The sequence below is a fragment of the Mytilus californianus genome, unplaced genomic scaffold, assembly GCF_021869535.1.
Source record: "Mytilus californianus isolate M0D057914Y unplaced genomic scaffold, xbMytCali1.0.p SCAF_6, whole genome shotgun sequence".
Lineage (NCBI taxonomy): Eukaryota > Metazoa > Mollusca > Bivalvia > Mytilida > Mytilidae > Mytilus > Mytilus californianus.
In genome coordinates this window covers 13,055,623-13,078,521 of record NW_026262712.1, presented here as the reverse complement: position 1 = coordinate 13,078,521, position 22,899 = coordinate 13,055,623, and the positions used below count along the sequence as shown (strand labels likewise).

Below are 22,899 nucleotides of genomic sequence, written 5' to 3'. Positions count from 1 at the left end.
TGCATTGGATCTGTAAGAATTGTTCATGTCTAATTGTAACGAGCCTGCGTCTGCATAAAAGTGTAGTGCTAGATTTGAAGCGTAGACTCTAATGGAAACTGAATGTATATAAATTATCATTATTTGTAATTGTATATAGTAATTTAATATACATGGAATGCAATATCATAACGTATAACAAAGGCAACAATAGTATACCGGTGTTCAAAAGTCATCAATCGATTGAGAGAAAACAAATCAACAAACACAAACGCCAACACACACAGAAACTAACTATTTGACAACAACCGCCATATTCACTACTCAGCACAGGACATTCTAAGAAAAAAATGGTGGGTTGAACCTGGATTAATGGCTAGCCAAACCTCCCGCTTTATGACAATGTTAAAAAATATCGCTCAAATGACAACACTACGTGAGAGAAATTTCAGCACAAACACACGCAAGAACATTCATCACAGAAAAACGCACAAACAAACAATACAATATTTGACACAACATACAAACCGCAGAACAACAACGAACATATTCCATCAACGACAGACACCACATGATATCACAAACAATGACGCGCTTACTTAACTAACATGCAATCTCGAGTTTTATACAATTATTTTCACAATACTCGTCCAAAGAATTTTCATGACAATGTTGTTATGGAAAGGCAATTTTATAATTATTTGGACTACAAACGAAAAGACATAACAGATTATCAAACCGAAACCATGACAGAAACATCAACAATAAATACCTGAATGTTGAATGTACAAAATACCGAGACACGTCGTATAGCAATGCAAATTCCCACTCAGTTTAACAGTCATATTCGGGAATATGACAATGATGGTGTTGAAATGCAATTTTATAATTATTTTGACAACAAAATATAAGACATAACACATTACTCAACCGTAATCATAACAGACACATCAAAAATAAATACATTAATGTTGAATGTACAAAATACCGAGACACGTCGTATAGCAATGCAAATTCACACTTATTCGGGAATAGGTCACGTTCGGTAATTAGCAGACAGACGACAAAGATTTTAAACCACAATCTAAGAAGTGGTAAAAATGTTGTTAGTTAGTTTAGACACAGACACATCGTATAGATCAACTAATTCGTGATGGTGTCTATACAATTTACGGAGTGTCATTTTTAATCTTTATGTGTATAAAATCATAATTGGAAAAAAAAAATTTGTTTAGTAACTTTGGCCTCAAACACATATGTATATATACAAATGCATACAGAACTAATGTTTTATGTTGCAAAAATCAGTGTGTTATTTCTATATGCCATACAAGAGTAACACACGAGTATCTTGTAAAAATAAAGTTAAATCTTACTTTGAGTGCAAAATAAAGTCAACAGGAGTATACCGCTGTTCAATAGTCATAAAACGATTAAGCGAAAACAAATCCGGGTTACAAACTTAAAGTGAGGGAACATCATCAACTATAAGAGGAAAACGACATAACAACAGAAACAATGAACTGCAACAAAAAAAAAAAAACACCAACATACATAATTGGTTCATTTTTCAAAGAAAATAGTATACATTACACATAATACAAAGATGTTGTTTCAGTTTAAAATGATTGAAATTTTATCACGTTGTTTTAGTGTTGAATTTTATTTGTAAATACGTAATTTTGCTTTAAACTTGAGTAATAGTATATGAAGGGCCTTATGTCTAATTTAAAAAACTACTCGGCAAAAACATTTGAATTGGCTCTAGACATGATATAGTCTTTTTTTTAATAGTCCAATTTTTAAAAGGAAATACAAGTTCAATAATTGGCTTTTAAATATTCGGCTTTGAGTGTTCTTGATGAAGGAAAATCCAGAATTTCGCGTCGGACGCATGAACATTTAGAAATTACCCTTTTCCTTTTTTTCTTACTGTTCATAAGATTTGACAAAAAGTTAGGTTAAAAAAGAAAAATGATGTTATAGTAAACACATAGTCTTAACTTATGATTAAAGATGAGGAATGATTGCCAATTAGACAACTTTCCACTACGTTACAAATGTCGTAGATGTTAGCAGATTGTTTGTTTGTGAAATATTATTTTGACAGCTTTAATTGTATCTTATCTTATTTCGATTGCCTTGACTGGGACCTCTTCTTGAAATCTGTCCGTAATGATACCAAATGCTATAAACTGAGTGTGATACAACTTACCATAAAATTGTTCGTGTATTTGTTTGTTGGAGTTTGAAGCTTCGTTCAGTGATATTGGTTTTACATTGACAAACAGTTTTTTGTTGGTGGAGGAACCAGGAGTAAACAGACAGAACAACCGACTTTCTGGAAAATTGGCAATCTTTGTCAACTTAAAAGGAATTCAAATACACCTCACCCTGAGCATGTGTTATGCACACAAGTTATTAACTTAATCCATATGGACAGTTTCATCAAAAATGTGATTTATAAAAACGGTTTTGAAATTCATAAATCTCGAATGTTTGGGCAATGCTTTTGTTTGTACTGTATTTATATGACACAGTTTTTTATATCTCTGTTGGATAATACGAACATTGCAAGCTTTTTATTTCAGTTTAATGGTACTCCCTTACACGCAGCTGCTAGCGGTGGATTCATCAACATAGTTAAATTGTTATTACAAAGAGCAGATATAGATCCAAATAAAGAAAAGAGGTATGGGATGACGTTCTTTACAGGATTGTATACCTTTGTTTAATTTTCCATCAAAATCAAAGAAGAGGAACGCAAACAAATAAAAAAAAGATAGGGTATACATAGATTGGTCGGATGGTACAATTGTTTAATCGTTTGAGACATCAAAAACAAAGAAGGATGTTAGAATTACACATATCCTCATATATTTGGAAAAAAGAAAATGTTATATTATTTTCAATAAGACAACTTTCAACTACATAACAAATGACGTAAATGCTAGAAGATTGTCTGTTTCTGCTATATAATGTTGCCAGCTTTGAACATCATATCTTATTTCGATTGCCTTGACTGAGACCTCTTTCTTGACATCTGCCCGTAATGATACCAAATATTATTCTTTTAGTATGATACAACTTTCCATGATATTGTTCATGTATTTGTTTTGTTGAGTTTAAAGCCATGTTCAGGGATTTTTGTTATACCATGGCGACCAGTTTTTGTTGGTGGAGGAACCAGGAGTAAACAGACAGAATGACCGAATTTCTGGAAAACTGGCGATCTTTGTCAATTTAAAATGATGTTTAAATTAAACATTTCCTCATATATATATGGAAAAAAAGAAAATGGGATATTATTGCCAATGACACAACTTTCAACTACGTTACAAATGACGTAGATGCTAGCAGATTGTCTGTTTCTGCTATATATTTTTGATAGCTTTTAACATCATATCTTATTTCGATTGCCTTGACTGAGACCTTTTTCTTGAAATCTGCCAGTAATGACACCAACTGTTATATTATGAGTGTTATACAACTAACCATGTTCACAGTGTATATTCGGAACGCTTGCTTTCCGATCCAATCGACAGTAACGCTTGCTTTTCGATACGCGTAACGTTTGCTTTCAGGTTTATGTTGACGAAGAAGCAGGCGACAGGAAATGAGGTTGGACGATACTTAAATCGGATGGTAAATGCTGTTCTCTCGTGTATCTCACGGAACACTAGAGATATTTTTCTTGATAAAGATGTCAAGCGTGGCGTCATACGAATTTGTAATCATGTTGTAAACGATCCCACAAATCCTACTTAAATTTGCGCCTTGCTTGATCAGCAACGGTACATTTCACTCCAATAAAATATAGTGTAAAGATTAATGTTTCATTTAGGTTATCTAGTTTTTTCATACTTTATTCGAATGAAATATACGAAACACAAAAAAAAAAAAAAAAAACATACCACGAAATCCCGAAAATAACCACAAACAAATACAAACCATGAAAAACAAGGCATGGATCTATAATTGCTCCTACGTCCGTGTTCAAATTACATTTTTATAATTACTTTTGAAAGAAAAAAACCCACAATAAACGTGAAAAAAAATCTATGGCTACATCAACAAAATATTACATTAAAAAATATTGAACATACTGTGTCAACACCCGCAAAAGATTAATCGATTACTACAACAAATAATAGTGTTACCTAACCAAAGGTCTGAAAACAAACAAATCTGTAATGGTTCAATTACAGTATCAAAGTCCAATATGTAAACTTTCGTATTTTATAAAGAGATTCTTTAATTATGAACAACGGAATAGTCTAGAAATGTCGACAGATTTTGGGAAATGTGGGGAATCTATACAAAAAACAATCATATAATAAATGATAACCGCAACCACAATTATGCTTAAAAAAAAAACAATGCAGTGCATGTCTTTTGGACATATTTTGGTAAGAGGCGTTCATTCATGCAAAATTTCGCCCTGCAATTAATTGAAATACTTGCCACTGGACGTAAGCAACCATCAATCAATCAATCAATCGATGCCAAATTTAAAAAACAACATGTATAGCTTGCAATTTTGTATCAATGCTTGCAACTGCAAAAGATAGCGCTCAATAAGATGTTGATTTTATGGAATTATGTAAAAAATGGGTAGGGGGAACTTACTATTAACAAGTGGTAGGGATGAGTTGTTGAAATACGTCACTATTTCAAGCTTCCTAATCTCTATGTTCAGATAAAAAAATATCATTCAAAAAATATTGCACCCCGCCTTATAGATAACACAGATATGTCCGTAATCTTGAAATATTGCGTAATATAAAGATTTTCTACAATGAAATATGTTTGAACATACATAATTACTAGTACCATATTTGACTGAACTTGCACCCTTTCTTAAAGTAAGCGTTTCCTGAATCTCAAAGTAATCGTTACACATCGGTTTTTTTCAGAAAAACGGTAAATAAACACAATAATATCATTTGTGATTTTATAGTTTGTATCAAAATTATATATATCAACCCTATTAAGATAAAACTGCGTTGAGAAAAGTATGTAAATGTGAATGCCAGTTTTAAAATTTTGATATGTTTGGCTGCAAAGTCTATTTTACAAGATAGCGTAGTTCTGTTATAAACGAAATCACATTCATTAATCATTGTAAGATAAAATAAATAACGAACCTGAATTCCTGTATATTTGTTTTTTTTTGTCAACTTTAGTTTCATTCCAGAAAATTGATAAATTCATTTTTTTTTATTGTAGCAACATACTTTCTACCTTATCTGTAATTTTCTTGTACCAAATCGGATTGTAAGCGTTTCCGAAATCGGAAAGCAGGCATTACCCTCGATTTAATCAGAAAACAAGCGTTCTGAATATACGCCGTGATGTTATTGTTCACGTATTTGTTTTGTTGGAATATAAAGCTTCGTTCAGTGATATTGGTTATACAATGGCGACCAGTTTTTGTTGGTGGAGGAACCTGGAGTAAACAGACAGAGTAACCGACCTTCTGGAAAACAGGCAATTTTTGTCAATCTAAAAAGAATTCGAATTTTTTATTGCACTTCAGTGTTTTCTGTTGTTTCATTGTTTTCCTCTTATAGTTGATGTGTTTCCCTCGGCTTTAGTTTTCAACTCGGATTTGTTTTCTTTCAATCGATATATGACTTTTAAACGGCGGTATACTACTGTTGCTTTTATTTACAGTATGAGTGTAATACAATTTACCATAATTTTGTTCATTTATTTGTTTGTTGAGTTTGACGCCACGTACAGTAATGGCTATACAAAGGCGACCAGGTTTTGTTGGTGGAGGAAGTTGGAATAAACACACAGAACAACAGAACTTCTGGAAAACAGGCAAACTTTGTCAATGTAAATGGGATTCGAATACACATCATATGTTTTATGTACACAAGTTATTAACTAAATCCACATTTACATTTTCAACAATATTGCAATTAACAAAAACAGTTTGAAATTCATTAACTTCTCGAAATGTTTGTACTGTAATCATGTGAATGAATTGTTTTTGTTAGCTTTCATATGATGCAATGAGCAGTGCAAGCTTTTTAATTTCAGTATTATGGTGATACTCCCTTACACTCAGCTGCTAGTGGTGGACATCTCAACATAGTGCAATTGTTATTAGAAAGAACAGATATAGATCCAAATAAAGAAAATAAGGTATGGGATGACGTTCTTTACAGAATTGTCAAACTTTGTTGAATCTTTCATCAAAATCAATGTCAACTAATGTTGCTTATAAAATCTATACACATCTCGGCAAAATACTTTAATCTTTAGAGTGCGAAAAACGTTACGTATCCAAAATATTCGAAATGCCAAGACATTCTTATACCCAAATCATTGCGATTTTATAGGAATCAAAGATAATTAGTCAATTAAGATTCTTTTTCTAAGTTTAAGTTTATTTTATATTCCAATTGCACAGATACATTAAGAAGGATTTGTCATTTATGAACGCATGTATATACAACCACTGCTTATTTGAATAAAGTCTGAAAATGGGAATCCTTGGTGACTAAAGATGTAGTATTATTGCAAAAATATATTTACACAGTTAATTAAATTCACCAACAATTGAACATATGATTCCCATTCTAATACATTCCATGATGTAAAAACAACTGTTTTTAAACCTATAGAATAACGTCGTTTTTTTATTGTATCATATAAAACAGCAAAGATTAATCTTCTGCTTTTTTTATTATTGACCGAGTCTGATTAGAATCAAGCAATTTTGTTAAATTTGTTTTTAATAAAAAGATATAACCCATTAACCAATGATATATATATATATATTTCAAAGTGTTCTATTTATCGAATGTTTGACCTTAATTGTTATTGCTTTCCAGAAAATGAAATATGTTAGTCTGATGACAAAACCATATGACCTAGGTGATTTATTGTTTTACATCTTGAAAATTTCATTTACATTACATAATTTTCCTTAATTCACATGTTGAACTACTGCTAATTAATATCATAAAATATAATTATGATAAGGAAAGTTCTTTCTAAATGTCCATTTTACATCCATCACTTTTAGAATAAAAAATTAGAATACATTCTATGATGTATAATCAAATGCCTTTTAAACCTGATTAGATAAGATTTTATGATTTTATTAGATTTATGATATAATTAGATTGTATGATATAATTAGATTTTATGATATAATTAGATTTTATGATATAATTAAATTTTATCATATTTTTAGATTACCTCAGACTTTATTAAACGTCAGCAGCAAGTTGATGAACTAGGGTTATGTTAAAGAACGTCTCGTCCCTTTTCTAAAAATAATTAGCAGATAAATATTCCGTATCAACTTCACAAATGATACATGATGGTCTTGAAGTATAAAATTTAGGTACTGACGTTATTTATCATCTTAATTACGTTTTATATTGTTGAATAACTATTTTCCTGCCTAGATATGTTTTTTGGGGGGTGGAAAGACGTTCAATTATTCTCTGAACAATTGGTTTTTAATGGGTTTTTTTTCTTTCGCCTAAGTTGTTTCTTGCGCAGTATTGTTGTTTCAATAGTTGTCGCTTAGATATTTGGTATATAATATCGAACAGTTTATACGCTTTTAAATCTGATACTGTTTAACCGAACCCTTTACTTTGTAAGAGTTATTTCCCCGAACACCGTTCTCTTGTTCGGACTACTGCTTCGCAACCGTAAAAGATTACGACAAATTCATTCAACCAAATTGTTGTTATATCCTAAGGGTATGGAGAATAATTTTGACCGTAGAGATCCGGAGACTCCATATGAAAGTTATTTCCCCTTATGCATTTGATATAAGTGATATGCATTTGTAACCGGTAAACCATGAGTGATAAGTAAGGAAGTAAGTAAGTAAATTGTATTTCAAGTCGGCATATATATACATAATAACAGATAAAACAGGAGCTCTGGTGAGCTCTCTAACCGACTATCATATAAAAATCATATAGCTTCATGCAAATACTAATAAATGAAAAAAACAAAACAAAAATGCAAATATAATTAAAGCAAATTAATTTTGATTTCTGAATCTCCAGGGTCAATTCTCATTCGTCAAACACCTCTATGTGCATTAATTGAGGGAACCAGCAATCACTTAAATATCATAAAATACTAAAAAACTAAAAAGCATAAATAAATAAATAAATTAAGCACTGTCATTTAATAACAGCTATATACAAGTGCATACAAAAACAGAGCAAAAGGCCAGCAAGGAAAAAAGAAAAGAAAGAAATTTAAGCTATGAGGCAGCACTGGATGGAAACGGCATGAAATGCAGTTGCATTTTTGACACCACACCAGCAATTAATATATTTCCTAAATTGGTCAAAAGAGATCACAATTCAAGCCTCATTGGGAAGGGAATTCTATACTTGTGTTGCCTCAAATCTAAAAGATCTTTTACCATAACTTGAGATTCTAGGTCTAGGTACCTCAGCAGTGTTCACATACCTGAAATTATATGAATTGTTTTTTATAACAACTAGATCTTGAATAAATAAAAGACATTTTTTATTAATTATTTTAAAGATTTCCAAGGCATTTGAGCGTATTCTACTTGTTTTTAGTGATGGAAGGTTTGAAATCTGCAGTAGTGTTTCGTACGATTTCTGATGGTCTTCAAAAATAAAACAAAGCGCTCGTTCTTTTATTGTTTCTATTTTTATTGTATTTTGTTTCCCACAGAAATGCCAAGTCAAAGGGCAGTAAATAATGTTTGACATAACGAATCAGTAATAAATTTTAATTTTACTTAGCTTGTTTATGTGTTTCCCAATTCTTTTCAAAACGTTTAATTGCCTTGCAGCCTTTTTACAAATATTTGAAATATGTAAATTGAAGTTTGATTTAAAATCAATTGTAACTCCAAGTAGTTTTACCTCATCCTCACATGATATAGAAATACCACTCAAATCAAACACAAGCATTTTATCCTGTGTGTTTTTGCCAAAAGATATAGCTTGAAATTCCTCTGGGTTGGCCTGCATTTTATTTGAAGAAAACCACTGTATTAAATAATTGCTGTCTTCCTCAAGTGCAGAAATTACATCTTGTACGTAATTTCCAGACTTTGACAAAATATTGTCATCAGCATAAGCATATAAAGAATATTTTTGTTAACAAAAAAGAACAAATCATTTATAAATATATTAAATAGGATGGGTCCAAGGATGGAACATTTTGGTACCCCTTTAAATATGTCAAGCATACCATTTAAATTTTCGTTTAATTTCACACACTGTTTTCTTTTTGTTAAATAACTATATAACATATCAAGTGAGGATTTTGAAAGACCATAAGCTTTTAGTTTCAGTAGCAGTTAGTCATGGGGGAGACAGTCAAAAGCTTTTGACAAGTCCATCAGGATAGCTGCAAGGTATTAATTATGGTCTAGGGCTAATTTCCAATCTTCAATCACTCTTATTCAAGTTGACTGACATCCAAAGCCTGATCTAAAAGCTGCTAAAAAAAGATTGAAGATATTATTAAAGTACTGTATTAATTGTACTTCTATGGCATTTTCTAAATTTTAGAAATGGCCGGTAACATACTTTCCAGTCTATACTTTCCTTTTTCTAATACACTATTCTTTTTGTAAACAGGTGCAACTTGAGCTTAATTAAGATGCTCAGGGAAGGTTGATGACGATAATGATAAATTAACTATATCTGTAAGAGGTTTTACAATAGCATGTTTAGCAAAATGTAATAATTTGGGTGACATATCATCTATTCCGGTGGCTTTTTTAACATTAATTTTACGTAAACGTCCCTCAACAAAGTCTTGATCAATAGGGGAAAAGGTAAAACTGTTTTGGTCAAGATCGTAAAGATTATCTTTAATGGTCAAAATACTCGGGTGAACATCATCAACCTTTATTTGATTGCTTCCATTAATCTTGTCAACATTTAAACAATAGTTATTATCTTGTTTTGTAATTAAAACATTACTTTCAGAGAGGACAGTTTCCTTTTGGTGTACTTTACCTTTATTTGTAAGAAAGGGTTTCACTGTTGGCCAGAAATCTTTAGATTTGGGCCCCCAGCACAAAATATTGGTTAATAGACTTATTTTTTTAGTTTGTTTAACATAGTTACGTTGACGTCTATATGCTTCCCAGTTCTTACTACCACTGAATTATTTATTATACATAATTTTTTTTTTCTATAAATGGCACTTTTAAGCTCTGCATTCATATATGGTACCTGATTTGGAAATATTTGTCTTTTCTTCAAAGGTGCATGTTTGTCACTACCTCAATGAAACGTTTACTAAAATGATCATATGCTGCATTTACATTATCAAATTCAGATATATCAAAATTCTGATTTTCTAAATCTTTTTAAAAATTTGATGCATCAACATTCTTAAAACTATTGCGTATCTTCTTTTTGGTAAAATGTTTGGTAAGTCACAATTTAGCTGCACAGATATAAAGTTGTGCACATCACTAATTCTTGTACCAAAATTACATAGATATAAGAAGATGTGGTATGAGTGCCAATGAGACAACTCTCCATCCACGTCATAATTGGTAAAAGTAAATCATTATAGGTCAAAGTACGGCCTTCAACACGGAGCCTTGGCTCACATCGAACAGAAAGCTATAAAGGGCTTCAAAAATAACTATTGTAAAACCTTTCAAACAGGAACACCAACGGTCTAATCTATATATATCTATAAAAAAAAACGAGAAACGAGAAACACTAATGAACCACATCAACAAACGACAACCACTGAACATCAGGTTTCTGACTTAGGACAGGTGCAAACAAATGCAACGGGTTTAAACGTTTTATTAGGCGCAAATTTTCACCCTAACCTGAAACAATAGTGTAACATCACAACATAGAAAGACACACTATAAAATATCAATTGAAATGGCTTAACTTAATAATAAGACATATTAACAAAAAACAAGTGAACATACATTGAACGATAATTGTTTATCTATAGCACAGTGTAAATACAAAATTAATAAAAAAGGGGGTGACATATAAACAATATCAGAAAGACAACCATAACCTTGGACAAAATGCCGCCAAATAAAATAACGTACACAAGTAAATAAACCTAATTTTGTTGTAAGGTAAACATGGAGTACGGAAATATTGACAAAATAAATAATTTTGTTGTTCATAGTACGAGAACAGAAGTGAAAATTTAACAAACACTTATCAAAGGTGGTACATATTAAAAATAGTGAAACGAGATATAACACTAAATAAGTAAACATTAAATTACAAAAATGCATTACAAATAGTATCAACAGGTCCAATTAACACGAAAGTACGAGTCGTTTCTATGTATGTTGGCGTTTGTTTTTGTTGCACTTCAGTGTTCCTGTTGTTCCTTTGATTTCCTCTTATAGTTGATGTGTTCCCTTGGTTTTAGTTTGTAACCCGGATTTGTTTTCCCTCAATCGATTTATGACTTTCAAACAGCGGTATACTACTGTTGCATTTATTGAGAGTTCTCGCAGTTACTGAAATCTAGTTAAAAGCCAAAAAAACAATTAATAATAAAAAATCATGCATCAGGGACTAAAATCAACTAAAATACATCCTAGGGATTAAGTTTTTCAACGTCGTGGACAGTCAAAGAAGACATGACTCGTGCAATGCCAAAATAAACGTATCGATAGGCAGTAGGATCCCCCCCCCCCCCCCCAAAAAAAAACGTTTGAAAAGAATACACATTTAGTTATGTTTTAACTGCTGTCAACAAAATCGATATTTGTGCCACTGTAAATTATATTCAAAGATCTAATTACAACATTGGTAAGGTAGCCTTTACTTTTAAGTTTGTTTAAAGGTTCGATGAGTTTTAACGGATCACATAGTGATTTCCGCGCTTTTAGTACAATATTACCGTAACATTTAGGATGTGAAATACCGTTTTTAATAAGTTTTCTACAGGTAGAGCCAAATTTACTAATCAAATCTTTGTATCTTCAATGTATGAAAGAATTTATTGAAAGTTATAAGTAATTTATAGTAACGAAATACCTGACTTCATAATTTACCAGTGATGCATTGATTACGTTCGTTAAAATCTATAACATCACTACACAAACGGGCATAACGAACGAGTTGGGATATATAAACACTGTATGATGGAGCCAAAGGAACATCGCCGTCTAAAGAGAAAAAATAACAATAGGGAATGAAAAATCGTCTCTTTTGTCGTAAATATTAGTATGAAGTTTCCCTTTAAAAATTGAAATATCTAAATCTAGAGAAGGACAACTACTGCTGTTTATGTTAGATTTAGTTAAAGTAAGTTCCTTTGGGTAAATTTTGGTAGTATAATTTGAGAACTCTGGATTATTTAACGAAAAAATAATTAATACAATTGTTTTCATAAACTTGATTACAAAAGTTAATAACGAGTTCTTTCGTAGTAGTAAGGGAGGTAGTTAGAAGCACTGACAGATTAGTATACGTAGTAGAACACTTACTAGATGCGGAGATGAAACAGAGTATCTTTTTATAATCGCAGACATGATTCATTAAAATTAAACCTAAAAGGGTTGCATTAGACATTTTCGTAAAACATGTAGCTTTCTTAATGATGTTTTTTAAATTAAAAATATCGCAGATTTCTCTTATCATTGCACTCTTATCCCAGTTAAGCATGTCATAATTAAATTCACCAATAAAAATATAATTGTCATGTTTGGATATAATTTTATAAATAGTTTTGGTACAATCTGTAGTTAAATGGTCAGTTGACATACTAGGAGGCTTATATATCCCACAAAAGAACCATTTGTTTGTTTCCAAATGATACCTCTATACCAAAAAAAAAGTAAAATCACAAAAATACTGAACTCCGAGGAAAATTCAAAAAGCAAAAACCCTAATCAAATAGCAAAATCAAAAGCTCAAACACATCAAACGAATGGATAACAACTGTCATATTGCTGACTTGGTACAGGTATTTTCTTATGTAGAAAATGGTGGATTGAACCTGGTTTTAAAGCTAGCCAAACCTCTCACTTGTATGACAGTCGCATATAGTTTCATTATATTGACAACGATGTGTAAACAAAACAAACAAAAACAATAGGTAAAAATGTCACAAATAGGGGTAAATAGTCTAATTCGGTAGGTCACATTCGTGAAAAGGAAACGGGATTGTAGTTACGACATAAGGCACATATCCGATATCATCTGTGAAACGCATATTCCATAACGGTCAAACAACTCGTGATGGCGTCCGTAAAATTTACAAAGTGATGATTTCAACTTCACCATTTGGAACCAATGAATTCCATATCAGCTGCAAGATCAGATCTGACAATATGCAGTAAGACCTCCACCGTGTTGATTTCTATCAACATGCCACATTGTAAAATTATCGACACAAAACTGGGCATTGGGAACATATTCATCAATTTTAGTTTCTGATAAAAAAAAGAATATCTACGAGATTTCGATGTAATAAGTTTTTATTGGGTTAAAATTTATAACGAAGGCTATAGATATTCAAATACTCACACATTAAGTTAATGCTGTTACTGCTCCGAACTTTCTTTAGCTCTTCAAAAACATCTTCATGCATGTTGTCATTTGCATGTGGAGCAGGATCTGCTTACCCTTCCGGAGCACCTGATATCATCCAAGTTTTTGGTGGGGTTCGTGTTGCTTAGTCTTTAGTTTTCTATGTTGTGTCATCTGTACTATTATTTGTCTGTGTGTCTTTTTATTTTTGGCCATGGCGTTGTCAGTTTGTTTTCGACCTATGAGTTTGACTGTCCCTCTGGTATCATTTGTCCCTCTTTTGCAAATGATGTCCTAATGTTTACATCTGTCGAAACGTGTTGAATGACAGGGGAGATAATTCAAATCAGCTGTTTCCTCGTTGATTGGCAGCTCGAAAAAAATAATTCGTAAAGGTTGGTAATACAAATGATTTGCAGAACCAACTCTCTCTTATGTTATTGGATAGTTTCATTATATTCGCGTATAGGCATGTTAATACATTTAATGTGATGCCAGAACAGACAATTTTCACATTGGATAGCTCGCTGATTTTTCTTTGTTGGTTTACAGCATATCCCACATGGATATTTTATTGGGCCTGGATTTTGTGCAATATCACCGCTCATGAGGATAAGTAAGGTAAAACCGCATTCAAAAAAGTTATTTGTTGCTTTTGTTGCTTTTGTTGATTGTATGGCATTCTTGTTGTCGGCCATTTTATGTCCTGCGACAGGGTCAGGGCAAAAGTTTTTCAGGATTAAGTCACATTTCGTCAAAAAGGATAGATTTGTACATGTGTAATATCCCAATCTATCAGGTTTACAACTATTATTGGTCAGTATATCTGATTTAGGTGGTTTTAAACGTAATAAAAGTCCAAAAACTAGCAGTGTCCAAACGAGTACGCCCTGACCTGTCGCCATCCTCAATATCTCAGGGTCTTTTGATTTGAGGTCCTTCGTCCATCAAAATGAAAATAAGGTCAATGCCAAATGTCAAGGTCATGTTATAAATTTTGTTTTTTGCTTAATATCACTTATCATAAGAAACCGTAGAAGGTAGCGACAAATAACTTTTTATTTAATTGTATTAAATTCATGTTAAAGTAACAAGAACGTTATATTTTTAAAATCAGTGTAAAGAAAGGTTTACATAAAACCGAATGTAAAATTTTAAAAACCGGAAGTACCTACTTGTCTCCTCAATGTTTAGCAAAAGTATATAGAAACCATATATTTTTAGAAACAACGTAAATTAAGCTAAAATGCATTTTCTGACACCAGAGTTGACATTTTAAACGGAAAGTGCATATTTTTCGATTAAAATATGTGCTTTTTGCGGTGGAAAGACCTTCAAATGTTCTCTGAACAAATGATTTTTAAATATATTTTTTTGTTTATCTTTGTTATTTCATTCAATCTATACCGAAGTTAAGAAAAACTGAACATCATGTACACAATATAACCTTCCAATGGGGATCGGGGTGCCTATTATTTTGAAAGTATTTTTAGGACGCTAATAATATAATTGAAATCATTTCTATTTTCAGGAAAGAAGTGTAGATTATTGAATTATTATTTTCTTGGAATTTTGCCCCCGCAGACTTTCCGCTAGTTCCACGATCCCCAAATTGATATTCATCATTAGAAAGTTGTAAGCCGTGATGACACTCTTAGCAATCTAAATAGAAAAAAAAGGAAACGAAACTTATAAGATATTAAACACTGTATTTATTTTTCTATGAACAGAAATGTCAGTGCCAGTAATTTTGAGAATAAAAATAAAAAACTACAAACCTCCAGCTTTCCAAGTACTTCAGAGTAAATGCAAGACTATTAGAATCCTTTGTGTGATGTATATGTATCATCTTAAAATGTGATGCTTCGTTATGAAAGTGCTAACCTGTCTGAACTTAAAATGAAACTCTGTTAGTGGTCAACGTGCAACATATTGCAGTCATTAATCCTAATCCATAATCAACAATCTCGTTTTTAAAGGTTGAACTGCGATCAGCTATTGAACTAATGCATAATATGCTACTCGAATACGAATGAAAGCCTTGCATTTGGACATTCAGAACATAGCTGAAACATTCCTCTAATTGTTAACCAAACAATGCATTATGGTTTTATATGGTTGATGTGTGTTTTAATTTTCTAACAGATAATGATAATTGATCGAATGAATGAGTGTGTTCTTCCGATTTTCCTCGCTTATCTCAAAGCTAATGACAAACCGTTTTCACATGTTTCATTTCACCTCTGACAGATTTATTCTCATAATATTTAGATCTAAAACTGAAGAAAATATGTCACCCTTTGATTATTTATCGAATTATTTCACGTGTAGGGTTATAATCTGATATTTTCAAAACCTACTTGAATTGAATATTCAAGAGTCTTAATAATACCCATTACGTTTAAGGTGGATCGGGTGTCTTCCTCCATCTTTGATTTTGAAGAAGCAGATAACAGTTGGTCTATATCTTTAATGAAGTGCGCAAATTTTGAGTGTAGTATGTAATTCATGTGTAAGACTTTTGATGTAAATATAAAAATTATGTATTTTATCATATTTACAGCTTTAATTTCTAAAACAATCACCATATTTGTGTTTGATTCATTTTTTTCAACTTCGTTAAATAAGGGAAGATAACTCAAATAGTAGGGCAGATAACTGAGATATATTATTTTTGTCTTTTTCTTATCTGAAAGCATGTAAGCTATCTTCTCACATTTTATCTTAAAATTCTATCAGGTAGTTTTCTTTTTATCACACAAAATTGGATTTTCCATGCATAATCTATACAAAATCTGGCAATTTTGCACAACCTGTAGCGGGAAAAAAAAGTCCGGTGACCCATACTTTTTATTATATTTTCGAAAAAAGCATGTACAAAACTTCATTTTGACAAATTATTAAAAAATTCTATGGATTTTAATTAAGACGCCCCAGCCATCTTAAATACTATTTTGGTGCATGTATATCCATCAAAATGTAAAAACACTTTTAAATATTTAGATGCTATATTGGTTCTCAATAATGACGACTTCACTATGTACACGAAAGAGATTTATCCTGCTGAACTGATTTTAAATAAAACTAATATTAACAATGAACACTGTCCTTTCCTATCTCTCACGGAAAGCTTAATACTAAATTTACGATAAAAGAGATGATTTTTTATTTCCTATTGTTAATTATCCATTTTTACATGTTTTAGATGGTGATGTTCCCTAGGCACCATCTTATGGTGTTTATATATCTCAGCCTGTTCGATTCGCTCGTGTATGTAATACTGTATTTGATTTTAACGAAAGAAATCTCTGTATTACTTAAACATTATTACACCAGGGTTTTCGATATCACAAACTTGTCAAAACATTAACTAAATTTTATCATCGGTACAAGGAATCATTCGTAAATATAAATCAACGTGCAGACATCTTATACCTTGAGGTATTTCACATTCCATCTGTTATGGTAATATTCTATACAAAGCACAAACATATCGTCATTTATCTCAAAAGCTAACCAAACCTTTAAACAGACTAAATCAGTTACTATACTGTTGACAGGTCATTAAAGATGGCTTATTTTTAATTAATATTGATTCATTCATAGGGTCTTTTCATCGGAAATAAACATATTTATTCTAAAACCAGTTGCAGACATGATACGGGTTATGTTTTTCTCGTATATTTTATAATGGAATGCGAATTAACCCCTTACGGGAGGGATTGTGCTTGATTTTCATAGCATAGAGACATAATCTTTCAATCAGTTTAATCAGTTTGATTGAGGTCTGGAGCTGGCATGTCAGTAATTTCTAGTAGTCCTTTTGATCATTGTCATTTTCCTTAGTTTCCTCTGTTACCTATTCTAACAACGGACTCGGACTTCTTTTAAACAGAATTTTACTATGCTTATTGCTGTGTGTTTGTTTATTCAATATTTACTAGAGGTATAGGGGGAGGGTTGATATCTTACAAATAATGTTTAACCCCGCCGCATTTTTGTTAGTCTTGTATGTTTTTTTTTTTTTATTTTGGTTCATGTATATGTTTCGGAGTTTAGTGTGACATCCATTTTCGCTGTATTAGTATACAATATTGTTTAGGACCAGCTGAAGCTATCCACTGGGTGGGGTATTTTTTGTTGAAGACCCATTGGTACCTTGGGCTGTTTTCTGCTCTTTGGTCGTTTTTTGTGTCTTTGACACATTCCCCGTTTCCATTCTCAATTTTATTCAAAATGTTATTAAGCGATATTCATTGTTGTCGACAGTACCATATACTAACTTTTAGATGTTTTTTTCTTCATTAGAAAATATCAATTACTTTGTATTTGAAAGACAAAATTATTTGGTTTTGTAAAGAAAACGGTAACCATTCTCCTTGTTTGCGGTACATACTCATATTTGCGAAGCTGCAGCTTTGATGCATTATTTGATAATATGTTAAGAATTATCCCTCAATGTTGTTTGTATAAGACCCTTTCTTAAGCGCAATTTTACATCCATTACCATATGTTTTATGTATTCCTATATTTCAAATATCAAAATTGTAAGCTATATGTTTCTCATCTTTCTTTTGGAAATGTTTGCTCAATAATTAAAATTTACACAACTGTCTTTTTGCCTATTACTGAATGGGTTCTTTTTCAGACCTTTAATCTGTAAAACTTTATAACTTTATGCAGACCAACGCAATTATATCCATTATCTACAGAGTTATTGTGCCCCACGATAAGTATCTATTTTGAAATAAGAAGATCTCTACCACATTTTTGATTACAGATTTAATTTTTTAATTGTTATCAAGCCTTGAACTTGTGACACACAATCGTATTCATCTAAAGCTTTCTTTAAGAATTGTAAACCTCCATTCAAAATTGACATTGTGTCATCAGCAAAATGTGATAACTCATATCTTATCGGTGTCACATTTCTACCTCATTTGAAATATCGAATTAGTTAGTAATGTTTTTCCCAATCATTCTGTCTGAGTATAATATTTTGAAAGCTTGCTCCCAATCAATGGTGTGTGTTCACAAACTATTAAGCATATGGCCATAAACAGTTTCAGAGTAATTGTAATAAATAAAAAAAGGGATTTCCTAATTCAGATGTTGACTTAGCGTATTGTGGGCTGAGAGTAGAATTTTTCTTTATAATCAGACTATTTCTGGAAAATCACACATTTTTATATGTTTGTATAGATAATATGAACATGTCAACCTTTCTATTTCGGTCCGGTTACACTACTTTACATTGTTCTGTAAAAACAGGACGCATCGTCATAGTCCAATTGTTAATAGAAAGAACAGATATACATCCAAACAAAGTAAATAAGGTATGGAAAAGTGTTCTTACCAGGAATCTCTCCGTTCGTTTCATCGGCTCAGACAACAATCAAATTAATTTTTAACACAATGTTCTTAGCCTTATATTTACACACCTTCGAAACATACCTAAATATTCAAAGGGAAAAAAGTGTAATAGATTAAATCAATAGAATACAAAGACATAAATATCTTCAACCCTAATTACACTCAGCTGTAAAAGAGTGATTTTAAAGGAAATGGAAAACTTATTAAGTTAAAAGTGCTTTTCCTGTTTTTTTTTTACGCTTTGTTCATTTGCACAGATGCATTTATAATAATTATTCATGCATGAGCCAATACATGATAGTTATTGTTCAATTTTGTGTTAGGTTTCAATGCATATATGTAAAAATAACGTAACTAAGAATAAGCAGAGATGGATATGTTTATGTATGTGAATATGTGTATTAGTAAAATACATTCAGCTTTACAAATTACAAACTATATACAATATGCAGAACAATCTATTTCGTTGTTTTAAGTTTGAAATGGGTCTACAGCCATAATAATCATATAGAACAGATATCAAATTTAGAAGAGACAAATCAAGGTCAGAAAAACAAAAATGATTGAATGGCGGGAACTTGAAAAGGAGCAAGACCGGGTGTTTCGACAGAGTTAGCGTCTCCTGTTTTCATGCGTCATCTGGCATTCGAATCCACACTCAGTCAGAAGGTCATAATCAGTAATATTTCAGAAGAGACGACTATATTTGTATATACACTTCTATTATCGCGAAAAATGTTGCTAGTGATATGAGACACCGAAGCATTGTATTGGTCAACAAACACGTAATTGTCACAGTCAATAAACAATCCATACTTTTCTGATTGGGTTCCATTAATATATCCTTCTGAACTAGAAATTAAAGAAACAACAGACACGGCTTCTTTCGTCTCATTGTTAGACCTATACATCGAACTTGACATCAGCGGTCACCTAAGTACAAGAATCTATGACAAACAAGACTATTTTAAATTTGTTTTCTCTAATCATTTTTACGAGTGTTTTTATACCAACGTAATATACTATGAACATTGCAACCTTTTTATTTCAGGCTGGTGAAACTCTTTTACACTTAGCTACTAAAGGTAGACACTTCAACATACTTCAATTGTTATTAGAAAGAACAGACATCGATCCAAATAGAGAAAATAAGGTATTGAATGAGGTTCTTTTCAGGTTTGACCGACTTTGTTAAATTGTCCATCAAAATCAACGTCAACACAATGTTGCTTATACAATCAATACACATCTCCGCAAAATACAAGATATCAGAGGGGTTAAAGCAATTATATTCCAACAACAACACCACAACAAATACCAAGACAAACGTCATTCATGAAGTCATGTATATACAGCCACTACGCAGGCAGGTTGATGCTGTTCTACGATAAATTGGCTATTCATTCATAAAAAAATCATACCCAAATTTAATTTTTATCATGCCTTATATTGTCCAAACTTTTAATTGATGGTACCTCAGAACCGCCCACCTGGTTACCATTGTAACGGGCGACATTCAAAAATGGCGTGTGAACCTTTAACTTCATGAGCACAGCAAACCCCAAAGAATGACACTAATGAATAAAAATAAAGTTGCATATGGTTGATAAACATGTTATCTTTCCTGTAACAGCTGTTTCTTTCTTAAAATATGCCTTTTTTTAATAAAAAATATCAGAAGTTACATACAATTCAACCATGCCAACACCAAAAATCAACTTCCATATCAGTTTTAAAATTGATGTGTTCATTTTAAAAACAAGAAACATCGATCTCGGTATTTGTGAGCTTTTCAAGAATAAATATGCTAAGTTTTAAAGAGATCAATAAATATTAACGGGGTGCGCTAATGCCATATAAACGAATAATACACAAGTCGTTTCGTGGCGACATGTAAACATTGAAATGATTCAGATTGATTATTCCCCTTTAGGGTGTCAAAGTGCCGGGAAAGAAATAGACGACATTTTGATAGTTTTTACTTGAAATGAACACCTTAAAGATGTAAAAAAATATAATTTTTATCATTTTTATACTTGAATAATTTAATGATAATTTTTCATTTCTTTCAAATAAGTTTTCTCACACTTAACATCAAAAGCATTGTATATGTCACATTTAAATGATAATCCTTATCACAATACCTTTAATACTTTTTTGGTGGTTTTCAATTATCCATAATAAATGTAGACAAGTATCATCCTGTTGATTTTCTTATGTTATTGTTCTACTGGAAAATTCTGTAATTCTTTAGTATTCTTTAAATTAACAAGTAATATGCCAAGAATAATCTTATATGTATACATGTAAGCACACGCAGTTATCAGCCTATCAAAATACGATGATAGAATTATAATTCTCACCCATTTCACTGTTTATGTATAGATCATCCACAAATATCTCAATAACTAGCATATGATGAACAATGATGTGAAAATTTTCTTTTATGTGTTGACATTACAAGAAAGAAATGAACAGTCCTTTCAAAAACATTTTTGATTCTAGCGTCACTGATGAGTCTTTTGTGGACGAAACGCGCGTCTGGCGCAAATATAAAATATAAATCCTGGTAACTATGATGAGTTTATTTACAACCACTGGGTCGATGCCACTGCTGGTGAGGTTTTAATTCCCCGAGGGTATCACCAGCCCAGTAGTGAGCACTTCTGTGTTGACTTGAGTTATCATTGATATGTTCATATTATAAAGTAACTGTTTACAAAACTTTGAAATTTTGAAATTCTAAGGCTTTTCTACCTCAGGAATAGATTACCTTAGCTGTATTTTGCAAAACCTTTAGGAATTTTATGGTCCTCAATGCACTCCAACTTCGTACTGTTTGGCCTTTTTGAATTTTTTTTTTATTTGAGCGTCACTGATGAGTCTTTTGTGGACGAAACGCGCATCTGGCGCAAATATAAAATTTCAATCCTGGTATCTATGATGAGCTTACTTCCATTAATTTGATACTTTCATTTCTTTGTATTCAATGTTCCAGAGTCAGTTTGAACATGTAATTCTTCATTTTATTTTCATAATAAAACGTGCTTGATTCCAGAGTTCACATGTGACATGGCATAGATAAGTTCATATTCAGCACTGTTATAGTTTTGTTATATATGTCCTCAGTTATAAATGGTCTGACAATTTCCTTGTGTATGTTGATCTTCAAATGAAACAAGTGCTTACTCGTTTTCTCTGATTACCTTTTCCAATTTCAGTTTGTAAAAACTATTATAACACCATTGCCGTCCAAGTCATCTTAATACTGAAAAAAATAATGAAAACAGTAAGTGGCTATTTAAAAGTTATAGGTATTCATGTTATGATACAAATAGAAAACTTCAGTTTAAATTTTGTGTTCCTAAATCATTATGGAATTAAATTAATTTAAAAAAGTTCACTGATTTAAAATGAACTTTCAATTTATGAGTCTTTTGTAAAACTACAATAAAGTTCAAATACAGCTTACTTTAACTGATATTTACCCATCACAATGCAATACCAATTTGTTATTATAAATTATGACTTTATCAATATTGACTGAATCTTACTCAATGCATCAGGAAAGTTATCTAGACCCTCATATACACCTAACACATGAGGGTCTGGATTGTGTTTACAGAATAGATAATAACAATTAATTGGCAAAAAGTGCTGAATGAAGGGATAAAAAATTAAAGAATAAACAAGGACTAATAGGAAAGAGAATAACGGGGTGTTAAAATATAGGAAATGGAGAATAATGGGCAAAATAGATAAAGAATAGAGAAAATGGTATAAGAAAAAAGAATAAAGAAATGAAGGTTCCCCATCAAGACTCATACATTATAATATCAATGCTTACCTTGTGTAGACCTCTTGTTTGATTTTATAAAAAAACTACATGTCTTTAGGCATTAAAATGCAATTTTAATGTGTACATGGGGTAAATCAATCTTCAAAAGAAGTTACAATAATTACTGAAAGGTTTCAAACTAAATTTTATACACACCAGATTGTAAATAAATAAAATAAGATATATGTAAAT

General features: G+C 31.5%; 1 protein-coding gene across 1 annotated transcript in view; it reads left to right on the top strand.

Annotated features, from left to right (window-relative positions):
* LOC127705347 (putative ankyrin repeat protein RBE_0317) overlaps positions 1-22,899 on the top strand; it is a 72,878-nt gene that overhangs the window by 37,436 nt on the left and 12,543 nt on the right. The window contains exons 5-6 of the mRNA XM_052209657.1: positions 6,031-6,135; positions 19,921-20,022. Of these exons, the coding sequence (XP_052065617.1) occupies positions 6,031-6,135; positions 19,921-20,022 (207 nt within the window). The remainder of the gene's footprint in view (positions 1-6,030; positions 6,136-19,920; positions 20,023-22,899) is intronic.